The sequence below is a fragment of the Lucilia sericata genome, unplaced genomic scaffold (genome assembly GCF_015586225.1).
Source record: "Lucilia sericata isolate MDLA Ls3-8-SP2 unplaced genomic scaffold, ASM1558622v1 Contig000039F_arrow, whole genome shotgun sequence".
Classification (NCBI taxonomy): Eukaryota; Metazoa; Arthropoda; class Insecta; order Diptera; family Calliphoridae; genus Lucilia; species Lucilia sericata.
The window spans coordinates 914,466-939,586 of NW_023994077.1; the positions used below are offsets into that span (position 1 = coordinate 914,466).

At 30.0% G+C, this 25,121-nt stretch overlaps 1 protein-coding gene across 1 annotated transcript in view; it reads left to right on the forward strand.

The window, feature by feature from the left end:
- The window catches only part of LOC119613379, a 74,634-nt gene that overhangs the window by 11,137 nt on the left and 38,376 nt on the right, over positions 1-25,121 (forward strand). The window contains exons 3-7 of the mRNA XM_037969413.1: positions 6,955-7,132; positions 7,731-7,957; positions 12,247-12,400; positions 19,761-19,900; positions 22,289-22,418. Of these exons, the coding sequence (XP_037825341.1) occupies positions 6,955-7,132; positions 7,731-7,957; positions 12,247-12,400; positions 19,761-19,900; positions 22,289-22,418 (829 nt within the window). The remainder of the gene's footprint in view (positions 1-6,954; positions 7,133-7,730; positions 7,958-12,246; positions 12,401-19,760; positions 19,901-22,288; positions 22,419-25,121) is intronic.

The window sequence follows — 25,121 nt, forward strand, 5'->3', positions numbered from 1 at the left end:
AGCAAAAATTTCCTAAAGTAAATATAGCAAAAAATTTTCAATGGGAAATATAGTAAAAATTTTCAATGGTAAATATAGTAAAAATTTACTATAGCACAAATTTTGTATTGTAAATGTGGAAATTACTTTAATAGCTTTAAGCTTTATCTATTCCTGTTATTTATTATTATTTTTCCATTTTAATATTATAAAAGTCCTTCTTTTTATTTGTCTCCAATAAGAAAGTATAAATTGCAGTCTAGTAAATTGTCTGTGCAAACAAGTATAGTGTTTTTTATCTTGTCTTTAGCTGTCACATTATGTAAATGAGATAATCGTTATTATTGGATAGCTAAAGGATGTCATAAATAAGCAAAGAAAGGAAGTAAGGAGAAAATATGAAAAGAATTTAATGCTCCACAGAAACAGGAAATTATATTAAACAATAAACAGAAAAGCGAATTAAGAAAAAAAGGCAAAATTTAAATTGTTATAAAATTTTAGCAGAAAACAACTTGAAAAAGTTAATACAGAAAAATAAATTTAATATTTAAAGTTTTCTTTTAATTAAAAATAAAAATCTATCTTTGATTTTTTTGCTTTTTATGAAAAAGCAACAAAACTATGTTGCCTTTTTCCTTATCAATAAAGGCAACAGCAATTTATTGTCAATTTTCTTTTTGTAACGACTTTTATTTAACTGCCACAACTGAAAGCCATCAATTTTCTTCTACCAGATCGAATGTTTTCACATAAAGTGCAATTTTAAATGACTGTAACTGACTTTTTGACAATTTTATATTTCTCATTGAGGGTGTGTTGTACTGTTGTTATCTGCTGGTAACTGACTCTCTGCTGTCTTACTTGTGGGGAGTTATAGTTGTTCTACGTACTCTACTCTTTTGTTGTAGTATTGTACAACAACCTCATAATAATTTGTTATTCCTGTATTTTTTTCTTCATTTTTCCCAAAAACTTTAACTATTTCCCTCAAAAAAAAAGTTACGAAACCAAAAAACACTGCAACAACAAAAAACAAAGTTATTGAGTTGTAATTGCACATTTTGTCGTTTACTATTTTTTACTATCTTTACAATACACAACAATCCACAAACAAACATTCATACATACATATATACCAGGAATTTTTGTCCGTCTGTCTTTCTTCTCTTTCAAACTGACATAGTTATGTAGTTAAGCTAAAAGTTTTGTTGCCTACTTTTTGGCTTTTGTACACGTGCTACAAATGCAATTAGTAGTAAAAAGAAACTTACAAGCAATTTTCAATAAAGAAAACAACAAAAAATTAAATAAAAAATGAGTAAAATTATTCTCTTCTGTTGCTTTTTTTTTTGGGCAAATTACAAGCAAACTTTTTGAATTTTGAGTTTTGTTTTTAAATAATGTTGGGGTTTTTTTTGCAACTATAAGCACGACTGATGTTATAAGATTTTTTTGCTACTCTAGTTTTTGAAAAGTAATAAAAGAAGTTGTTTTCTGAGATTTTTTATAAAAGTAAACTTTTTTACAGTATTAAAGAAAAATATTTAAAATGCAAGTTAAAATAAATGTATTGTCAATGTTGTTTTCCGTTTTTTTTTGGTCAGGTTGTTAAAATCTCCATAACTATTAAATATGTTTACCATATTTTATTGTTTTATTTGTTGTTAACTTTGGCTATAAACAATTTTAAGACAAAAAGTATGTTAAAAAACTATTCAAATTAAGAATAAAAATCAGGTTAAAACCAACATAAGAAAAATAAAGCATAGTTTTAGGCAAACAATTTCTTTGAAAATTTAAATTAAACCGGTAAACAATGTAAATTTTTACACCAAATGAACATTTGGTCTATAGTCTAGTCTATAGTCTAGTCTATAGTCTAGTCTATAGTCTAGTCTATAGTCTAGTCTATAGTCTAGTCCATAGTAGTCTATTAGTCTATAGTCTAGTCTATAGTCTAGTCTATAGTCTAGTCTATAGTCTAGTCTATAGTCTAGTCTATAGTCTAGTCTATAGTCTAGTCTATAGTCTAGTCTATAGTCTAGTCTATAGTCTAGTCTATAGTCTAGTCTATAGTCTAGTCTATAGTCTAGATAGTCTATAGTCTAGTCTATAGTCTAGTCTATAGTCTAGTCTATAGTCTAGTCTATAGTCTAGTCTATAGTCTAGTCTATAGTCTAGTCTATAGTCTAGTCTATAGTCTAGTCTATAGTCTAGTCTATAGTCTAGTCTATAGTCTAGTCTATAGTCTAGTCTATAGTCTAGTCTATAGTCTAGTCTATAGTCTAGTCTATAGTCTAGTCTATAGTCTATGTCTAGTCTATAGTCTAGTCCTAGTCTATAGTCTAGTCTATAGTCTAGTCTATAGTCTAGTCTATAGTCTAGTCTATAGTCTAGTCTATAGTCTAGTCTATAGTCTAGTCTATAGTTCTGTCTATAGTCTAGTCTATAGTCTAGTCTATAGTCTAGTCTATTAGTCTAGTCTATAGTCTAGTCTATAGTCTAGTCTATAGTCTAGTCCTATAGTCTAGTCTATAGTCTAGTCTATAGTCTAGTCTATAGTCTAGTCTAGTCTAATAGTCTAGTCTATAGTCTAGTCTATAGTCTAAGTCTATAGTCTAGTCTATAGTCGTCTCTAGTTAGTATAGTCTAGTCTATAGTCTAGTCTATAGTCTAGTCTATAGTCTAGTCTATAGTCTAGTCTATCTGTCTAGTCTATAGTCTAGTCTATAGTCTAGTCTATAGTCTAGTCTATAGTCTAGTCTATAGTCTAGTCTATAGTCTAGTCTATAGTCTAGTCTACAGTCTAGTCTATAGTCTAGTCTATAGTCTAGTCTATAGTCTAGTCTACAGTCTAGTCTATAGTCTAGTCTATAGTCTAGTCTATAGTCTAGTCTATAGTCTAGTCTATAGTCTAGTCTATAGTCTAGTCTATAGTCTAGTCTATAGTCTAGTCTATAGTCTAGTCTATAGTCTAGTCTATAGTCTAGTCTATAGTCTAGTCTATAGTCTAGTCTATAGTCTAGTCTATAGTCTAGTCTATAGACTAGACTATAGACTAGACTATAGACTAGTCTATAGACTAGTCTGTAGTCTAATCTATAGTCTAGTCTATATTCTAGTCTATAGTCAAGTCTGTAGTCTAATCTATAGTCTACTCTATAGTCTAGTCTATACTTTAGTTTATATTCTAGTCTAGCCTGTAGTTCAGTACATAGTCTAGTCCATTTATTACCTTCAGTTAAACTAAAATTTTAGCTTTAATTTACAACTAAAAATACTTTAATAAATAATGTAAATATAACAAAAGATAGCACACTTTTAGGCTATACTTTCATTTTCATATTTATTAAATTTAAACCCGAACAATGTCAACTATTATTTCAATCCATTATTATGTCAAAAGCAGTAAAAATATTTATATTTATGAGTGTTCCAATGACAATGGCTCTATTTAGGTTTTGGTTTTAAACTGTAGGCTTGATTTGTGGGCTGTCAATAAAATTTTTGTTTTTGATTACTGCTAAAGTCATTTGGACAATGAAAGATTTATGTTTAGATATTTAAACAATGCAGATTTTTTTTAATTAAATAGAACAATTTTGACAATTTATTTGAGAAAATTACTTATACATAACTTAAGAAAGAAAAACTAACCAAAAATATTAACTTAATTAAGAAAAAAATCACCAAACATAAACAAATTTAAAGTAAATATTTTGTGAAAATTAAACACGTACATTAATATTTGCTCGAAAATATATAAAATCTTTTAAATACCTCAGGGCTTTAGTAATATTTAAGCTCTTGTATGTGCTTTAATACTGTTTAAAACAATAACAATATTAAAACAACATAATAATAAATACTAAGTAATGACCACAATAATGAACCAAACCCCAAAAAATACTACAAACCCCAGAAAAATTAAGAGCAGAGAGATGGTAAAACAACCAAAAAGTTCTCTTATTTAACCATGAATATTTACTCAGGGGGAAGCTTAAAAGTATGCAACGAAAAAAAAACACTTGTTTAACATCTGCAATTCGTTTATTTTGGTTTTTTGAATTTTTATTATTTTTTCATTATTGTTATTGTTATTATTATATTTTAATACCTGCTTTTATTTTATTTATGACACTCTACACCAACATTTACACAGTGTTTTAAACACACACATTTTAACAATACAAATATTACGTGTGCTACATCTTTTACATATTTGTACATGAAAACACGTAACTATACATAATTATGAACACAATTTTATGTTGGTGTTGGTCGGGTAGTAATTGTGGTAGTATTGTGTATTATTTAAATAACAACAGGTCATTGGTGTATAATACAAATGCAACATAATCATTTAATAGTTTTCAGTTTTACAAAGGAGGGGCACAAATATCATGGCCCAAAAACAGTTAGAAACTAACTAACTAACTAACTACTAACTAACTACTACCTAACTAACTACTAACTAACTAACTAACTAACTAACTAACTAACTAACTAACTAACTAACTAACTAACTAACTAACTACTACTAACTAACTACTAACTAACTAACTAACTAACTAACTAACTAACTAACTAACTAACTAACGAACACTAACTAACTAACTAACTAACTAACTAACTACTAACTAACTAACTAACTACTAACTACTAACTAACTACTAACTAACTACTAACTAACTAACTAACTAACTAACTACTAACTAACTAACTAACTAACTAACTAACTAACTAACTAACTAACTAACTACTAACTAACTAACTAACTAACTAACTAACTAACTAACTAACTAACTAACTAACTAACTAACTACTAACTAACTAACTAACTAACTAACTAACTAACTAACTAACTAACTACTAACTACTAACTAACTAACTAACACTAACCTAAACTAACTAACTAACTAACTAACTAACTAACTAACTAACTACTAACTAACTAACTACTAACTAACTAACTAACTAACTAACTAACTAACTAACTAACTAACTAACTAACTAACTAACTAACTACTAACTAACTAACTAACTAACTAACTAACTAACTAACTAACTAACTAACTAACTAACTAACTAACTAACTAACTACTAACTAACTAACTAACCTAACTAACTAACTAACTAACTAACTAACTAACTAACTACTAACTAACTAACTAACTAACTAACTAACTAACTAACTAACTAACTAACTAACTAACTAACAACTAACTAACTAACTAACTAACTAACTAACTAACTAACTAACTAACTAACTAACTAACTAACTAACTAACTAACTAACTAACTAACTAACTAACTAACTACTAACTAACTAACTAACTACTAACTAACTAACTAACTAACTACTAACTAACTAACTAACTAACTAACTAACTAACTAACTAACTAACTACTAACTAACTAACTAACTAACTAACTAACTAACTAACTAACTAACTAACTAACTAACTAACTAACTAACTAACTAAACTAACTAACTAACTAAACTAACTAACTAACTAACTCACTACTACTAACTACGAACTAACTAACTAACTAACTAACTAACTAACTAACTACTACTACTACTAACTAACTAACTACTAACTAACTAACTAACTACTAACTAACTAACTAACTAACTACTAACTAACTAACTAACTAACTAACTAACTAACTAAACTAACTAACTAACTAACTAACTAACTACACTAATACTAACTAACTAACTAACTAACTAACTAACTACTAACTAACTAACTAACTAACTACTAACTAACTAACTACTAACTAACTACTAACTAACTAACTAACTAACTAACTAACTAACTAACTAACTAACTAACTAACTTGGAAAAACCAACATTTTAACAAAAAATTTACGGTTTTACTAAAAACGAAAATTTTACTAAAATTAAAATTTTACTAAAAATGAAAATTTTACTGAAAATGAAATTTTTTACTAAAAATTAAAATTTTTACGAAAAATTAAAATTTTTACTAAAAAATGCAAATTTTTACTAAAATGCAAATTTTTACTAAAAAAGAAAATTTTTACTAAAAATCAAAATTTTTACTATAATTGAAATTTTTACTATAATTGAAAATTTTTACTAAAATGTTAATTTTTACTAAAAATTTAAATTTTTTTACCCAAAATATAACTTTGTACACAAAATGTAATTTTCTACACAAAATATTAAACTTTAAAAAATATGCAAATTTTCACTCAAAGTGTAAATTTATTTATATAACGTAAACTCCACACAAAATGTAATATTTTACTGCAGACTTAAATTTTTAAACAAAATAAAAATGTATTCATGCACAATCAATATCATAAATGTGGATAGTTTTAGTCAAAAATCAATTTTTTCTTTGATCCCCTTGAAATGATTTTTTAACCTAACCAACAATTTCTGCCATTTTTTGGAGGACGTGTATACATTTAATACCTTTAGTTTTTAAAGCATACTCTATAGGGGCTGGGATTTACTCTTTAGTTTTGCTTGCACTGGCACAAACATGCAACGCTCACATGTTTGTACTTAAAAGCTTTGATGAACTCTATACAGTAAATAGTGGCAGTAAAAATTAAAATTATAATAATAACAATAAAAATAAAAATTATAATATAAATACAGTTGTTTATAAACAAAACAGTTATTAAGCAGCTTAAAGTTAAAATGTTAAATAAATATTTAAAAACACAAACAGTTAAACAGCTGACAGGCAACCAGCAGCAGCAGAAGTGTGTTAAAATAATAATAACTCTGTCACACTTCATTTTTAATGTAGAAAAAGGTTTATTGTTTTTTTTTTAATAAACAGCTTAAAATGTATTAAAATATAAAATTTATTATTTTTCAAATTATATAAAACACTTAATAATTTAATACTTAATTAAACTACTTATATGCCGCAGCAACAACAACTCAATAATTTTATGTCTTTTCATTTTATTTCCATTTAAAGGTTGTCCATGCCATGGATCGCACCACCAGGGTAACGGATTATCGTTTTATCAAAGAGGCTAATGGTGCTTTAACCATCACCAATGTTATGCTGGAGGATGATGGTAAATGGCAATGTGAAGCGGAAAATACCAGACATTATACGGAAAATGCACGTCCTGTAAAATTGGTGGTTTTAGGTGGGTACAACTGTCCAAACTACAAAAGTGCTTTAATAAAAACAAACAAAACGCAGCAACAAGGTCAATTTATTTGTGTTTAAACTTTTGCTTGAGTTCAAAAAAAAGATTTATTTCACAAAGAATTTTGTTTAAAACTACAACTTTTTTTCTAAAACTTGATTTTTATACAAGTTTTATAACTCTTTATTGCTTAAGCTAAATAGTAGTGTACCACCAACTAAAGCTAAGCATGACCAACACAACTTAAACACTTTACTTTAAGCAGCCAGAGAAGAAAGAGAGAAAAAGTGTAAAACCTTGTTCTGTGTGTGTGTGTGTCACAACAAATAACAAGAACAACTAAACTAAAACTGTGGAAAATAAAAAGAAAAGTTATTTTCATTAAAAAATGTTTTTATAACTTTTTTTATATGACACAATAAAATGAGTTTCGTTAACTAAAAGCAAAGCATACTATTTGGGGCACACGTAAAACTTGCTTGTTGTGTTATCATTGCTTGACTTTCTTCGTTTCAGTTGAACTTTAACAAGAGTTTTAAATTAAATTTTGTTTTTAAATTAATTGCATTTTATTATCTTTTATCTTGTTTTGCAGATCGTCCAAAACCTCCTTATTTACTAATAGATGGTAGACGTTTAGATGCGGGCAATATTTTTGTACCGGTGAAGGAAAATTCGGAACTGAATTTGGCTTGCATAAGTGAAGGTGGCAATCCTAAGCCTACTTTAACCTGGGAGGTTTTACTAAGTCCTGGTGTAGATCGTCATGCTCAAAAGGTTTCGGCAGAGGTTTTAGAGTTGGAGGAGATCAAGAGTGAAAAGGTTAGTGATTTTAAGCGAACATTTTTCAATGATGATTAAAGTAAAGCGAAATGGATGAAAGAGACTATAGTCTAGTCTATAGTCGAGTCTGTAGTCTTGTCTATAAGTTAGTCTACTGTCTTGTCCACAGTCTAGTCTATTTTCTATAGTAAAGTTTATAATCTAGTCAATACCCTACTCTATAGTCTAATCTATAGTGCAGCCTATATATAAAGCCAATATATAGTCTATAGTTTGGTCTATAGTCTGGTCTATAGTCTGGTCTATAGTCTGGTCTATAGTCTGGTCTATAGTCTGGTCTATAGTCTAGTCTATAGTCTAGTCTATAGTCTGGTCTATAGTCTAGTCTATAGTCTAGTCTATAGTCTAGTCTATAGTCTAGTCTATAGTCTAGTCTATAGTCTAGTCTATAGTCTAGTCTATAGTCTAGTCTATAGTCTAGTCTATAGTCTAGTCTATAGTCTAGTCTATAGTCTAGTCTATAGTCTAGTCTATAGTCTAGTCTATAGTCTAGTCTATAGTCTAGTCTATAGTCTAGTCTATAGTCTAGTCTATAGTCTAGTCTATAGTCTAGTCTATAGTCTAGTCTATAGTCTAGTCTATAGTCTAGTCTATAGTCTAGTCTATAGTCTAGTCTATAGTCTAGTCTATACTATAGACTTTGGCCATTAGACTCTATAGTCTAGTCTGTAGGTTAGCTTATATAATCTATTCGAGTCGATTTTGTGCCCTATAGTTTTCACTTTACATTCGGTGTAAAATCCAAAATCTTTTGCAAAAATATGGTTTTTATTTTTAACAATAAGAAATAAATATAGTTTTATAAATCTTAATTTAAACTTTTTTTATAAAATTTCTATTTTAAATTTCAATACTTCCCCTTTTTGAAAAATAACATATTTCAACATAATTGCTTTTAACAGAATTTTTGTATAACAATTTTTTACACATTTTTTTGGCAATATAATTTAAAACTAATAGCCCTCCTTTATCCGAAAATTACACATAAAATACATATTTTTTACAATTTTCAAATAATATCCTTCCTAGTTTTTTTCTCTAGCAAAGTAAAAATATAGTTTTTAGATGAAACATTTACATATTCTTCCCTTTTATATGGAAATTTATTGAACTAGATTTTTATTTTTGCATTAGAGCAGAAATATACAAAAAAATGTGTACATTTTTAACAAAATCTTCAAATTTGTAACAAATTTGGGTAATACAAAAAAAAAAAAAAAAATAGACAAAAAAGTTAAAAACAAGGAGAGGGGAGACAATAGAATAATATAACAATGGCCAAAGTATTATCACTCTAAGTTTAATATGCAGACCACCTCCTGTAAAACCACAAAACATAGCAACAAACGCAAACACTGACACATAGTCATCAACACCAGCAGCAGCACTAACACTAGTAAACCATTTAGAACAGCAACACTTTGATAAATACACACATGCATTAGTAAACAGCTACAATAACGGCATCCTCATCAATATAACAAAAGCATTATTCACTCCCTACTCCTCCCCCCTCTCTCTCTCTCTAGCACTCTTTCACTCACACATATAACCAAATTGTGTTCAGTTAGTCAATAACCGTTACATGGCAAAAATAATACTGCTGACCAAGTAAAATAATATTTAGTGTTTTATTTTTTATATCTTTATTCTTTTTTGTTGGTGAATTCTACTTAACAAAAAAAATTTTATAAAAATCAACTTTTAAAAAGAATCCCTCTATTGCTAGTGTAATAAAAACACTACAAAAAGCTAGAAAAAAAGAGAAAAAGGACTCACTCACACTCTACTCTTTGCATTATTGGTAACATACATCAACATCATACTCATGCATGCTCCAAATAAAATAAAAAAAACAACGACAACAACAATGTAAAAGAAAAATTGTATATTGAATGAATGAATGCATTGCATTGGACTGCATCTTGCATTATAATGGCTTAAAACATAAAATAAACGAGCATAATAATGGCTATTTGGGACAGACACTATATAATACTACATAGAAACTAAAACTACTCTCAATCACACACTCACACACATACACTCTTTCTTATGCTCATGCAATCATTTACAACATAACAATTTGGTATATGTGTAAGTATGTATGTGTTTGCAAGCCACGCTTGAATGGCTATAAATGTTGCCAGCTAAAAGCAAAACGAAGAATTTACAAAAAGAAATAAAATAAAATACATATAAGAGAGTATTTATTTGCATATTAAGAATTTAAGAATTTATGAAATATTTAATAATATTGATTATTTATAGCATACTTTAGGGCAGGCTCTAGTTGTCATTTGTGATTAAGAAACTAAACTATCTAAAGTAAAGCAGTCCAAAGACCAATGTATAATGTATAGACTAGACTATAGACTAGACTATAGATTAGACTACAGACTAGACTATAGATTAGGCTATAGACTAGACTATAGACTAGACTATAGACTAGACTATAGACTAGACTATAGACTAGACTATAGACTAGACTATAGACTAGACTATAGACTAGACTATAGGCTAGACTATAGACTAGACTATAGACTAGACTATAGACTAGACTATAGACTAGACTATAGACTAGACTATAGACTAGACTATAGACTAGACTATAGACTAGACTATAGACTAGACTATAGACTAGACTATAGACTAGACTATAGACTAGACTATAGACTAGACTATAGACTAGACTATAGACTAGACTATAGACTAGACTATAGACTAGACTATAGACTAGACTATAGACTAGACTATAGACTAGACTATAGACTAGACTATAGACTAGACTATAGACTAGACTATAAACTAGACTATAGACTAGACTATAGACGTAACTAGACTAGAGACTAAGCTATAGGCTTTGATATAGACTAGACCATAGACTAGATTATAGACTAGATTTTAGACGAGACTATAGACTAAACCATAGATTAGACTATTGACTAGACTATAGACTAGACTAAGCTATAGACTATAGACTGGACTAGACTATAGAATAAACTATAGATTAGACTGGGCTATAGACTTGACGGCAGACTTGGCCACAGACTATAATATTGACTATCGACTAGACTACGATTTTCTCCAATTATCTTTTTATTTTTCATTTCACTATCTGTCTGTCACTCACTTGACTATTTGTATTGCTAACAGCCTGTTCCTGATACTAGTTTATCTCTGCAAATATACATAAATGTAAATTGTTTTCATATTTTCCATTTTCCTCATATTAAACCTTAACTTACGCATTTAATCGCATGTATTTTTTCCAAATGTCCTTCCACATACAAATGCTATTTAACTACTTTACATATTACAAATATAACTGCATATATGTAGTGTTTGTGTGTTTTTTCCCAAAGAAATTCTTGTAATTTACATTCTATATTGGCTTTACATAAATGCCAACACTTTTTTCCTGTTTTTTTCCTGCATACTCGCTTACAAACAATATTTTTAAATTCAACCAACTTACAACTCTTATACTCATGCTTACAAAATTAAATGCATAAAAACAGGCATATGTGTAACTATGAAACAAATTTTAAAAATGTGCATATAAACTGCCACAAAACTCTTCATATACATATAGACATATGCAAACAATTTGCTGCTGCATCCACTGCTGCTATGAGTCTACAAAAACAACTAGAAGTTCTGCCAAAAATACTACTACTCATTGTAAAAGTACCACATATTTCATGTAAAGCGTTGGTATGCAAATTGTTAACATTGTATAAATTCAAAAGAGAAACCCACATAGTAACAACAAAAACAACACATAAGCAGACAGACTTATACACAATATATAGTAAACAAACGTATAAGCAACAATTGCAACAACTACATGCAGTTGAAATAGCGGCAATAACAGCAACAAAACCTGTTAAACTAAAATGCTAAAAATTTCTACCAAAGTCTGTGTGTGTGAGTGGGTGGTAGAGACTATGAGTGAGAGAGAGTCTGCTGGGTTGTTTCAATTAAAGTATATGTGGTAATTGTAAATGTGTATGCAGGTTCATTTTGTATTGGTGGCAGTTGAAACAAAAATAATTCCTTTCCACAAAACTCTATACAAAAATTCTTCTACTCCAAAAAAAAAAAGATGCAAAACAGTTTAACAAAGTTTTTCCTTTTAATCCAGCCTTTCGCTTACTTTAAACTCAACACAGCAAAAAAATCCATAAAAATAACAAATATTTAATAATATAAGAAAAAAATCCATAATAATTTTTTTATTCACATTTTCTGTCTGTTCATTACAGGATAAAAATTCATATAAAATTAATAGTGGCGCCAAAAGTGAAGCACGTCTGCCAGCTGTATATCGGGCACATCATAATGCACGCATCTTATGCGTTATGGAGCATCCCACATTAAAAATACGTCAGAATGCATCATTGCTACTGGATGTTCAATGTAAGTAATACGAACTCCAATACCATTACTACGATTACTATTAAACCACCTTTATCTACTCAAGATACCCGTTAGTTCGGGTAGATTTTAGACCAGACTATAGAAGAGACTATATACTATAGAATGAACTGTAGACTAGACTACATGCGAGACTAGTATGGTCTATATTCTGGTATATAATTAAGTCCATATTAAGGAGTAGACTATACTAAAGAACATATTATACTAAAAAACATATTAAAAGTAGTTTAACATTGCGCAAAATACTTTCTGGTAGAGATACTTAGAAACCGCTGCCAATATGCAGGGTTATAAATTTATAAAACAGATAAACCCCTGTAAAGAGCGAAATGAGTCTGACTTTTCAGTATTATATTTTTTATATATTTCATAAAGTACTTGAATATTGAAAATTGTTTAATGGATATTGAACGGTATTTTTTTTATATACATACATAACTATAACTACATAAAAATAGCGATAATAAATAAAAGTGCCTGCAAATAAAAACAACTACAACATCATCATAATAATACTTAACTTCAAGGATAAAAGTACACATACACATGTGTAAAACTAAAATAAAAAAACCACTCTACTATATTCAGCATGGATTTCAAAAAGATTCTTGTTATTCAAACTTGAACTATTGACAATGAGAAAACAAAAATAGCTTGAAAATAAAAATCAACAAATAAACTCACTGGCGTCTATTTAAACAAATAGGGATTGCAATTAATTTGAGTTTTTATTGAATATTGATTTGTAGTGTATTGAAAAATTAAAAAAAATATATTGCTATGCCATTGAAAAGTTATTAATTAAAAGGGAACTAAGTTGGAACCTTATGAAAAAAAAAACGATTCAAAGAGAAGTACTTCGATTTAAGGAACAAATGATTTAAAACGTATATACTGAACTAGAACTGAACTAGAACTGAACTAGAACTGAACTAGAACTGAACTAGAACTGAACTAGAACTGAACTAGAACTGAACTAGAACTGAACTAGAACTGAACTAGAACTGAACTAGAACTGAACTAGAACTGAACTAGAACTGAACTAGAACTGAACTAGAACTGAACTAGAACTGAACTAGAACTGAACTAGAACTGAACTAGAACTGAACTAGAACTGAACTAGAACTGAACTAGAACTGAACTAGAACTGAACTAGAACTGAACTAGAACTGAACTAGAACTGAACTAGAACTGAACTAGAACTGAACTAGAACTGAACTAGAACTGAACTAGAACTGAACTAGAACTGAACTAGAACTGAACTAGAACTGAACTAGAACTGAACTAGAACTGAAATAAACTGAACTAGAACTGAACTAGAACTGAACTAGAACTGAACTAGAACTGAACTAGAACTGAACTAGAACTGAACTAGAACTGAACTAGAACTGAACTGGAACTGAACTAGAACTGAACTAGAACTGAACTAGAACTGAACTAGAACTGAACTAGAACTGAACTAGAACTGAACTAGAACTGAACTAGAACTGAACTAGAACTGAACTAGAACTGAACTAGAACTGAACTAGAACTGAACTAGAACTGAACTAGAACTGAACTAGAACTGAACTAGAACTGAACTAGAACTGAACTAGAACTGAACTAGAACTGAACTAGAACTGAACTAGAACTGAACTAGAACTGAACTAGAACTGAACTAGAACTGAACTAGAACTGAACTAGAACTGAACTAGAACTGAACTAGAACTGAACTAACTACTGAACTAGAACTGAACTAGAACTGAACTAGAACTGAACTAGAACTGAACTAGAACTGAACTAGAACTGAACTAGAACTGAACTAGAACTGAACTAGAACTGAACTAGAACTGAACTAGAACTGAACTAGAACTGAACTAAACTAGAACTGAACTAGAACTGAACTAGAACTGAACTAGAACTGAACTAGAACTGAACTAGAACTGAACTAGAACTGAACTAGAACTGAACTAGAACTGAACTGAACTAGAACTGAACTAGAACTGAACTAGAACTGAACTAGAACTGAACTAGAACTGAACTAGAACTGAACTAGAACTGAACTAGAACTGAACTAGAACTGAACTAGAACTGAACTAGAACTGAACTAGAACTGAACTAGAACTGAACTAGAACTGAACTAGAACTGAACTAGAACTGAACTAGAACTCAACTTGAACTGAACTAGAACTGAACTAGAACTGAACTAGAACTGAACTAGAACTTAACTAGAACTGAACTAGAACTGAACTAGAACTGAACTAGAACTGAACTAGAACTGAACTAGAACTGAACTAGAACTGAACTAGAACTGAACTAGAACTGAACTAGAACTGAACTAGAACTGAACTAGAACTGAACTAGAACTGAACTAGAACTGAACTAGAACTGAACTAGAACTGAACTAGAACTGAACTAGAACTGAACTAGAACTGAACTAGAACTGAACTAGAACTGAACTAGAACTGAACTAGAACTGAACTAGAACTGAACTAGAACTGAACTAGAACTGAACTAGAACTGAACTAGAACTGAACTAGAACTGAACTAGAACTGAACTAGAACTGAACTAGAACTGAACTAGAACTGAACTAGAACTGAACTAGAACTGAACTAGAACCGAATTAGAACCGAACTAGAACTGAGCTAAAACTAAACTTGAGCTGAACAGAAACTGAACTAGATCTGAACTAGAACCAAACTAGAACTGAACTATAACTAAACTAGAGCTGAACAGAAACTGAACTAAAACCGAACTAGAACTGAACTAAAACTAAACTAGAGCTGAACAAAAACTGAGCTGGAACTGTTCTCATTCTTGCTTTGTTTCCTTAGACTTTCCGTCTAATATTGCTCTCACTCAAGTCCCCTTTAATTATTTTAAAGAGACAACCAAAATTAAAACATTTTTAAAACTTTTTGACATCCATTTGCGTTTAAAAATTAAGAAGAAATTTCCCTAGATTTTTTTTAATTTTTAATAATTTTTATATTCTTAGCGGTTTTAAAGAAGAAATAAAAAATAACTTTAAATTGCCACCAAAGAAAAAAAAAGAAAAGCTGGAGACAGCTGCTCAAGATTCCCATGTAGCTTTTGTACACTTCATAAAACACAAAGTCAAGAGTCGTTAAAGTGTCATTAGCCAAACATACAGTCAGGCTGACTAGCGGTACAGGAGTAGAAGTTGGGGGAGGCAAACAAACTCTAAACTAGGAAACAAACAGTCATAAAAAATTAATGTTAAAAATAAAGTACCACAGTTTTCATTATTTTGTTACTCAAGTAAGCGGTAGTTTGTTTTCAATTTTAAAAAGATTTTTTTGTTTATAGTTTATTTTTAAAAGATTTTTCTTTAAATGCCACCAAAGTTGTCTAACAAGAATCTCCTTGCTAAGGCTTGTCAATTGCCATAAACCTCAAAAAAATGTTGCAAAATGCATTTAGTAGAAAACGGCAGCTCATTGAAAGAGACAAACAACAAAAGATATAATACAATGAATGAACAATAACAAAACAACTAGAATTAAATTAAAAAGAAATCATTTTAAAGTCGATTGCTGCGGATGCTGGAGATGATGATGACGACGACGATGTTGAAGAAGCTGCTGATAAGAATTACTTTACTGATAAACTTAAGCCAATTAAATGGTCTGAAAGTAAATTACAAATGAAAAGGAACGAAAAAATTGTTTTGCATTTTTTAAAGTATTTTTTTATATTTGTAATTTTTTTTTAGTATTTTTTGTCTAAAAAAACAAGGATAATGAGGAAAATTATTGTTTGGATAAATGGTGGGGAAGTAAATGTTTGTATTTGATCAAATAAAAAAAACTTAACAAAATGGCTCTTTGGCTTTTTTGAGAATTCAATTTTAAAAGAACTGTGAATTGCTTTACAAAATTAAACATTATTTTTTTCGAAATTTATTTCTATCAAATAAATTTCATGCATATTGATTTAACAACATATTTTAGCATCAATTTCAAATAAATAATAAATTTACTAAATTTTTAATAATATTTTTATATGAGTATTTACATTTTTAAACATAAATATTACATTAAATTGAATTTATTAAATTTTTTGATTTCCTAATATTCAAAATACTATAATATTTTTACAATTGCACTTTTATTTATTTACTCTTGTAAAATATATTTATTAAAAATTTGTATAGAAATTGGCATTAATCCATGAAAAATTCATATAAAAAATCAATGAAAATCTCAATTAAGTACTAGTAAATCCATGCTAATTGGCAACACTCAATATTTGTTATTCACATCTATGTGTATATGTATAAGTATCTAAATACATATACCATTAAATCAATTCATAAAAATTAGGCTGGTTTCACAAACAAATTAGATCATTCCAGATCAGTAATCAGTTTAAATTTTTTAAAAGCTTTTCTGGTACCACCCTAATATTTGCCAAAGTTTATTTAGTTTGTTTTGTTAGTGAGTTGGTGAGTAAAAACGTGTGTGTATGTCCGTCTACATACATACATACATACATACATATGTATATATATTACATATATACAAACACCAACAAAAATACTAAACCACAATCCAATTACAACAACAACAGCAGCATCATCATAAAATCCCTATGAGATTTTGTTTTGGTATTTCTATTAATACTCCAACAGTCAAGCTAATAATTCCATAACGGTTTATTTACATATATAAAAAAAAACTAAAAATAAAGAAACGAAAATAATAAGTCTGGACCATAGCACATGTACCAACAATTAAGACTCTAATAGCTGAAATTGGAAAAAAGGTTCGCTTTGAAAGGCTATTTAGTGAAAAAGTTCTAGTTCAGTTCTAGTCCAGTTCTAGTTCAGTTTTAGTTCAGTTCTAGTTCAGTTCTAGTTCAGTTCTAGTCAGTTCTAGTTCAGTTCTAGTTCTAGTTCAGTTCTAGTTCAGTTCTAGTTCAGTTCTAGTTCAGTCTAGTTCAGTTCTAGTTCAAGTTCTAGTTCAGTTCTAGTTCAGTTCTAGTTCAGTTCTAGTTCAGTTCTAGTTCAGTTCTAGTTCAGTTCTAGTTCATTCTAGTTCAGTTCTAGTTCAGTTCTAGTTCAGTTCTAGTTCAGTTCTAGTTCAGTTCTAGTGTTCAGTTCTAGTTCAGTTCTAGTTCAGTTCTAGTTCAGTTCTAGTTCAGTTCTTAGTTCCTAGTATTAGTTCAGTTCTAGTTCAGTTCTAGTTCATTCTAGTTCAGTTCTAGTAGTTCTAGTCAGTTCTAGTTCAGTTCTAGTTCAGTCCTAGGTTCAGTTCTAGTTCAGTTCTAGTTCAGTTCTAGTTCAGTTCTCTAGTTCAGTTCTAGTTCAGTTCCTAGTTCAGTTCTAGTTCAGTTCTGTCAGTTCTAGTTCAGTTCTAGTTCAGTTCTAGTTCAGTTCTAGTTCAGTTTCTAGTTCAGTTCTAGTTCAGTCTAGTTCAGTCTAGTTCAGTTCAGTTCTAGTTCAGTTCTAGTTCAGTTCTAGTTCAGTTTCTAGTTCAGTTCTAGTTCAGTATAGTTCAGTTCTAGTTCAGTTCTAGTTCAGTTCTAGTTCAGTTATCTAGTTCTAGTTCGTTAGTTCAGTTCTAGTTCAGTTCTAGTTCAGTTCTAGTTCAGTCTAGTTCAGATCTAGTTCAGTTCTAGTTCAGTTCTAGTTCAGTTCTAGTTCAGTTCTAGTTCAGTTCTAGTTCAGTTCTAGTTCAGTTCTAGTTCAGTTCTAGTTCAGTTCTAGTTCAGTTCTAGTTCAGTTCTAGTTTCAGTTCTAGTTCAGTTCTAGTTCAGTTCTAGTTCAGTTCTAGTTCAGTTCTAGTTCAGTTCTAGTTCAGTTCTAGTTCAGTTCTAGTTCAGTTCTAGTTCAGTTCTAGTTCAGTTCTAGTTCAGTTCTAGTTCAGTTCTAGTTCAGTTCTCAGTTCTAGGTCAGTTCTAGTTCAGTTCTAGTTCAGTCCTAGTTCAGTTCTAGTTCAGTTCTAGTTCAGTTCTAGTTCTAATAAAGTTCAGTTCTGGAACACTTCAAAATATGAACTTCTAATATAGATTACATTTTCTGCAGAAAAACCTCAATTACAATGACTTTGCCTAAAATTATGCTTTACTCATCATACTTTCCAATTATTTTCTATACAACCACATGTGAGAGACAAATTATGATAAACCATCATAGATTTATTGATGATTATGAATTCTATATACATATTTTTTATTATTATTAATACTTGTACTAAGATTTATAAATAAAACAAATTGAAATAAATTGAGAACAATACAAAAAGTAAATAAAAAATATTTTTTTGTTGATAAAACAAAAATTAAAATGGTCTCGCTCGTATGTAAGAATTTATGTAGAAATTTTTAGTAAAACTGATGTTGTAACATTTTTTCTAGTCGTTGTTGTTGTTTTAGGTATTTTGTTGATGTTGTTGTTGTTGCTGACTCTGATGAATCAAATACAAATTACAGACAGTTGATAGACAGCAGTTTTTGTGTATTGAACAAATGAAACAGTAGACACAGTCTATAAGGACGGACAGACAAACAAACGGATATACAAATGAATGGACAGATAGACAGACCGTTGGACAGACAAACATATAGAAATTGGTTTTTAACAAATGAATTGAATGAATACACAATATTTCTATGACTCCAGCAATGGAGAGTACATTTACATGTGTGGAGAGGGGGATACACACGGTATTATACTAAATACTTATCATGATGTTAGTAGGGGTTTCTGGGGGTCCTTTTTTCTTTTTTATTATTTTACAAATAAATCATACTTGTATATATTATTCAATTGAGATTTTAAATAAAAAATATTTTTCTATATGAATATGTATGTATAAGAAATGTAAGAGTGTCTGTATGTTGGTTTAAAACACAGTTTCATTTATATAAATAGTAAAAATAAATTTGAAAAAACAACCCATGAAACTTTAATAAATCATAGAAAATCCTATAGAAAATCTGTTAGGTTGTGGTTTTTACACATACATGATCTCCCTCTACCACAAAAAAAATACAAACACTAGACAGTATTCATTTTGTAAAAAAAAAAATAATATTGAAATATTGAAAAATGTATTTAAATAAAATTGTACTATTTCATTGATTAGTTTTACATTTATTTAAGTGTATTTTTTATATACATATTTTTTATTTTATAGCAAAATTTTGTGATTAAAATTTATTATTTTTTTATTTTTACAAATCAAATAATTGTTTTTTTTTATTTTCTTTTTATTTTAAATTGATGTATTTTTATTTACTTGAAGAGTTTTTTTCAGAAATTTTTAGGTTTATAAAAATGCTTGATATTTAATGAATTTTTATAAATGTTTGTATTTTCTATTTTACTTGTAGATACTCCTTCATTTGCCATTTCACGTACGCCAGGCTTTGGTTATCCTTTGCGTGAAGGCATCGAGGTTTCATTAAAATGTGACGTGGATTCAAACCCGCCCAGTACGCCACGTTGGCAGAAGGATGATGGTGAACCACCGGTAAGTAAATCCAGGGCAGAACTAGAACAGAATTAGAACAGAACTAGAACAGAGCTAGAACAGAACTAGAACTAAAGCAGAACTAGAACAGAGCTAGAACAGAACTATAACAGAACTAGAACAGAAACTATAACAGAACTAGAACAGAACTAGAACAGAACTAGAACAGAACTAGAACAGAACTAGAACAGAACTAGAACAGAACTAGAACAGAACTAGAACAGAACTGGAACAGAACTAGAACAGAACTGGAACTGAACTAGAACAGAACTAGAACAAAACTAGAACTAGAACAGAACTAGAACAGAACTGGAACAGAACTAGAACAGAACTAGAACTGAACTAGAACAGAACTAGAACAAACTAGAACTAGAACAGAACTAGAACTAGAACAGAACTAGAACAGAACTAGAACAGAACTAGAACAGAACTAGAACAGAACTAGAACAGAACTAGAACAGAACTAGAACAGAACTAGAACAGAACTAGAACAGAACTAGAACAGAACTAGAACAGAACTAGAACAGAACTAACAGAACTAGAACAGAACTAGAACAGAACTAGAACAGAACTAGAACAGAACTAGAACAGAACTAGAACAGAACTAGAACAGAACTAGAACAGAACTAGAACAGAACTAGAACAGAACTAGAACAGAACTAGAACTAGAACAGAACTAGAACAGAACTAGAACAGAACTAGAACAGAACTAGAACAGAACTAGAACAGAACTAGAACAGAAACTAGAACAGAACTAGAACAGACTAGAACAGAACTAGAACAGAACTAGAACAGAACTAGAACAGAACTAGAACAGAACTAGAACAGAACTAGAACAGAACTAGAACAGAACTAGAACAGAACTAGAACAGAACTAGAACAGTACTAGAACAGAACTAGAACAGAACTAACCAGAACTAGAACAGAACTAGAACAGAACTAGAACAGAACTAGAACAGAACTAGAACAGAACTAGAACAGAACTAGAACAGAACTAGAAACAGAACTAGAACAGAACTAGGAACAGAACTAGAACAGAACTAGAACAGAACTAGAACAGAAACTAGAACAGAACTAGAACAGAACTAGAACAGAACTAGAACAGAACTAGAACAGACTAGAACTAGAACAGAACTAGAACAGAACTAGAACAGAACTAGAACAGAACTAGAACAGAACTAGAACAGAACTAGAACAGAACTAGAACAGAACTAGAACAGAACTAGAACAGAACTAGAACAGAACTAGAACAGAACTAGAACAGAACTAGAACAGAACTAGAACAGAACTAGAACAGAACTAGAACAGAACTAGAACAGAACTCGAACAGAACTAGAACAGAACTAGACAGAACTAGAACAGAACTAGAACAGAACTAGAACAGAACTAGAACAGAACTAGAACAGAACTAGAACAGAACTAGAACAGAACTAGAACAGAACTAGAACAGAACTAGAACAGAACTAGAACAGAACTAGAAACAGAACTAGAACAGAACTAGAACAGAACTAGAACAGAACTAGAACAGAACTAGAACAGAACTAGAACAGAACTAGAACAGAACTAGAACAGAACTAGAACAGAACTAGAACAGAAACTAGAACAGAACTAGAACAGAACTAGAACAGAACTAGAACGAACTAGAACAGAACTAGAACAGAACTAGAACAGAACTAGAACAGAACTAGAACAGAACTAGAACAGAACTAGAACAGAACTAGAACAGAACTAGAAACAGAACTAGAACAGAACTAGAACAGAACTAGAACAGAACTAGAACAGAACTAGAACAGAACTAGAACAGAACTAGAACAGAACTAGAACAGAACTAGAACAGAACTAGAACAGAACTAGAACAGAACTAGAACAGAACTAGAAACAGAACTAGAACAGAACTAGACAGAACTAGAACAGAACTAGAACAGAACTAGAACAGAACTAGAACAGAACTAGAACAGAACTAGAACAGAACTAGAACAGAACTAGACAGAACTAGAACAGAACTAGAAACAGAACTAGAACAGAACTAGAACAGAACTAGAAACAGAACTAGAAACAGAAATAAGCTTAGAACAGAACTAGAACAGAACTAGAACATAGCTAGAACAGAACTAGAACAAAACTGCTAGAACTAAATTACTGTAAAATTTTACTTTTTGTATTTTTTTAACTTTAATAATTGAATTAAATAAATTTTAAAACAATTTTCAATTTATGTCCCAAATTTATTGTTATTTATCTTTAATAAGTTATATTTCACACTTCACTGCTTTAATAAAAACAATTTTTTATCCCTTCTCTACACTCCCAAATAAAGAATAAAATAACATTAAAGAATTATCGAAATTATTTTAAATCATGTGAACACATAATTTCCATACTTTGCAGGTTCCACAAACTGGTGATGGTTTTCTCAATTTTACCTCAATACGGCGCGAACATTCCGGCTGGTATAAATGTACATCGCGTCATTTAAATTTTCAATATTCATCGATTGGTTACTATCTAAGTGTAAGATGTAAGTATGAACAACAAAAAAGCAAAAAACAATTTAAAAATAAAAAATCATGATTTAAAACCCAAAAGTTATCAATATTTCATAACAAATGACTGCACAAATGCGTAAAATTACCTTTAGATGAATAAAGCCAGATCCCTGTTTGTAAAGCACACACAAAAGGACATACTACATATGTATATGTATGTGTCTATAAACTCTCTACATATACATACACATATAATTATATCTAGTGTGATATTTTATACAGAGACAACATTTTTTATTGAAGCATAAAAAACCACTGTGTGTGTTTTTTAGTACAAGGACCTGAAGAAAAAAATTATGGTGAAAAATGATTTTTTCCCCTTACCCAATGATTTTTATATTATTGCCTGACTATCAGCAACACATTGACAAAAAAACACCCACATTGTCAAACACAAGTACTAACCCTCTGAAATTTATGTAAAAAAAACTTTAAATAAAATATACATGCAATGAAGGAGCAGGGAGTCAAAACAGGCAGGTCATGAAATATGAAATCGAAAATTATAAAAAAAAAACAAAAATTTCAACAACGAAGGGTGTTTTTTATAGGCACAACACATGTCAAATGACAAAAAATATGTTCTTATATAAATTTTGGCAAACAAATATGAAAAAAAAAAACCCAAACAGAATCCAACAAGCACGACAACTCTCAAGTGTAAACATTCTTGGGGTGTTGACAATTTGTATATATGCAAAATTCAATACTGTCTATAGCAAGCACATGTACATATATCGATGGGAGTAGAGGTAGAGGGAGTTATGAAACCCTCCAAAGTTTTTTTCAGTTTTTGCAAGTTCATGTGTATATATTTTAACTCGATATTGGGTGTGAGTAGACTAACTGCTTTTCAAATGTGATTGTTAAAAAATATCTAGTATCGTCTGTTATGAATATAAAATTGTCTATGTATGTGGGTGTATGTGTATTAATATTTATATATAATCACTTATATACACATTCAAACACACTATGTCATACGTAGAAGAAACACTTGTTTATGGTTGTTGTCGTAAATATTTGCATTTAACACCAATATATTCATTTTTTATTTTGCAGACATATTTGTTTTTTTTTTTTTTTTTTTTTTGTATTATTTTTGCAAGGGAAAGTTAAGAATAATTTAAGAAAAAGCTGGAATCTAAAATGCTTAAGTTATTGCAAAGTTCTCCTAAAAATATGCCACATGATTTAATATATAGAACAGAACTAGACCAGAAGTAAAAAAGAACTAGAACAGAACTAGAACAGAACTAGAACAGAACTAAAACAGAACTAGAACAGAACTAGAACAGAACTACAACAGAACTACAACAGAACTACAACAGAACTAGAACAGAACTGAACAGAACTAGAACAGAACTAGAACAGAAACTAGAACAGAACTAGAACAGAACTCGAACAGAACTAGAACAGAACTAGAACAGAACAGAACTAGAAACAGAACTAGAACAGAATAGAACAGAACTAGAACAGAACTAGAACAGAACTAGAACAGAACTAGAACAGAACTAGAACAGAACTAGAACAGAACTAGAACAGAACTAGACAGAACTAGAACAGAACTAGAACAGAACTAGAACAGAAACTAGAACAGAACTAGACCTGAACAGAACTAGAACAGAACTAGAACAGAACTAGAACAGAACTAGAACAGAACTAGAACAGAACTACAACAGAACTACAACAGAACTAGAACAGAACAGAACTAGAACAGAACTAGAACAGAACTAGAACAGAACTAGAACAGAACTAGAACAGAACTCGAACAGAACTAGAACAGAACTAGAACAGAACTAGAACAGAACTAGAACAGAACTAGAACAGAACTAGAACAGAACTAGAACAGAACTAGAACAGAACTAGAACAGAACTAGAACAGAACTAGAACTGAACTAGAACTGAACTAGAACTGAACTAGAACTGAACTAGAACTGAACTAGAACTGAACTAGAACTGAACTAGAACTGAACTAGAACTGAACTAGAACTGAACTAGAACTGAACTAGAACTGAACTAGAACTGAACTAGAACTGAACTAGAACTGAACTAGAACTGAACTAGAACTGAACTAGAACTGAACTAGAAACTGAACTAGAACTGAACTAGAACTGAACTAGAACTGAACTAGAACTGAACTAGAACTGAACTAGAACTGAACTAGAACTGAACTAGAACTGACTAACTGAACTAGAACTGAACTAGAACTGAACTAGAACTGAACTAGAACTGAACTAGAACTGAACTAGAAACTGAACTAGAACTGAACTAGAACTGAACTAGAACTGAACTAGAACTGAACTAGAACTGAACTAGATTGTAATATTAATCTTAAATATTTAAGAATTATTTTCCCAAACCCCACTTAATTTCGCATTAATTTTTGCAAACATTTCTCTGTAAAACTTCAGCAAATTAAAAGGCCAGCAAAAAATACGTATGCAAGCAAAAAAATCTATATCACGTAATTTAATTCTTCTAGGTAATTTTAACATCTTTTTGGTATGTGCTACGTGCCCAATTAACGTCAAGTTTTATTTTCGTTTTATTATAACTAATGAAAAACAACAAGTTTTTCTTTCACTACATTCCTACTAAATATAATCAATTGTATGGCAAAGTTAAAAACTGCTACAGAGAGAGGGGTGGGCAGGGTAGGTTAGAAGAGCCTA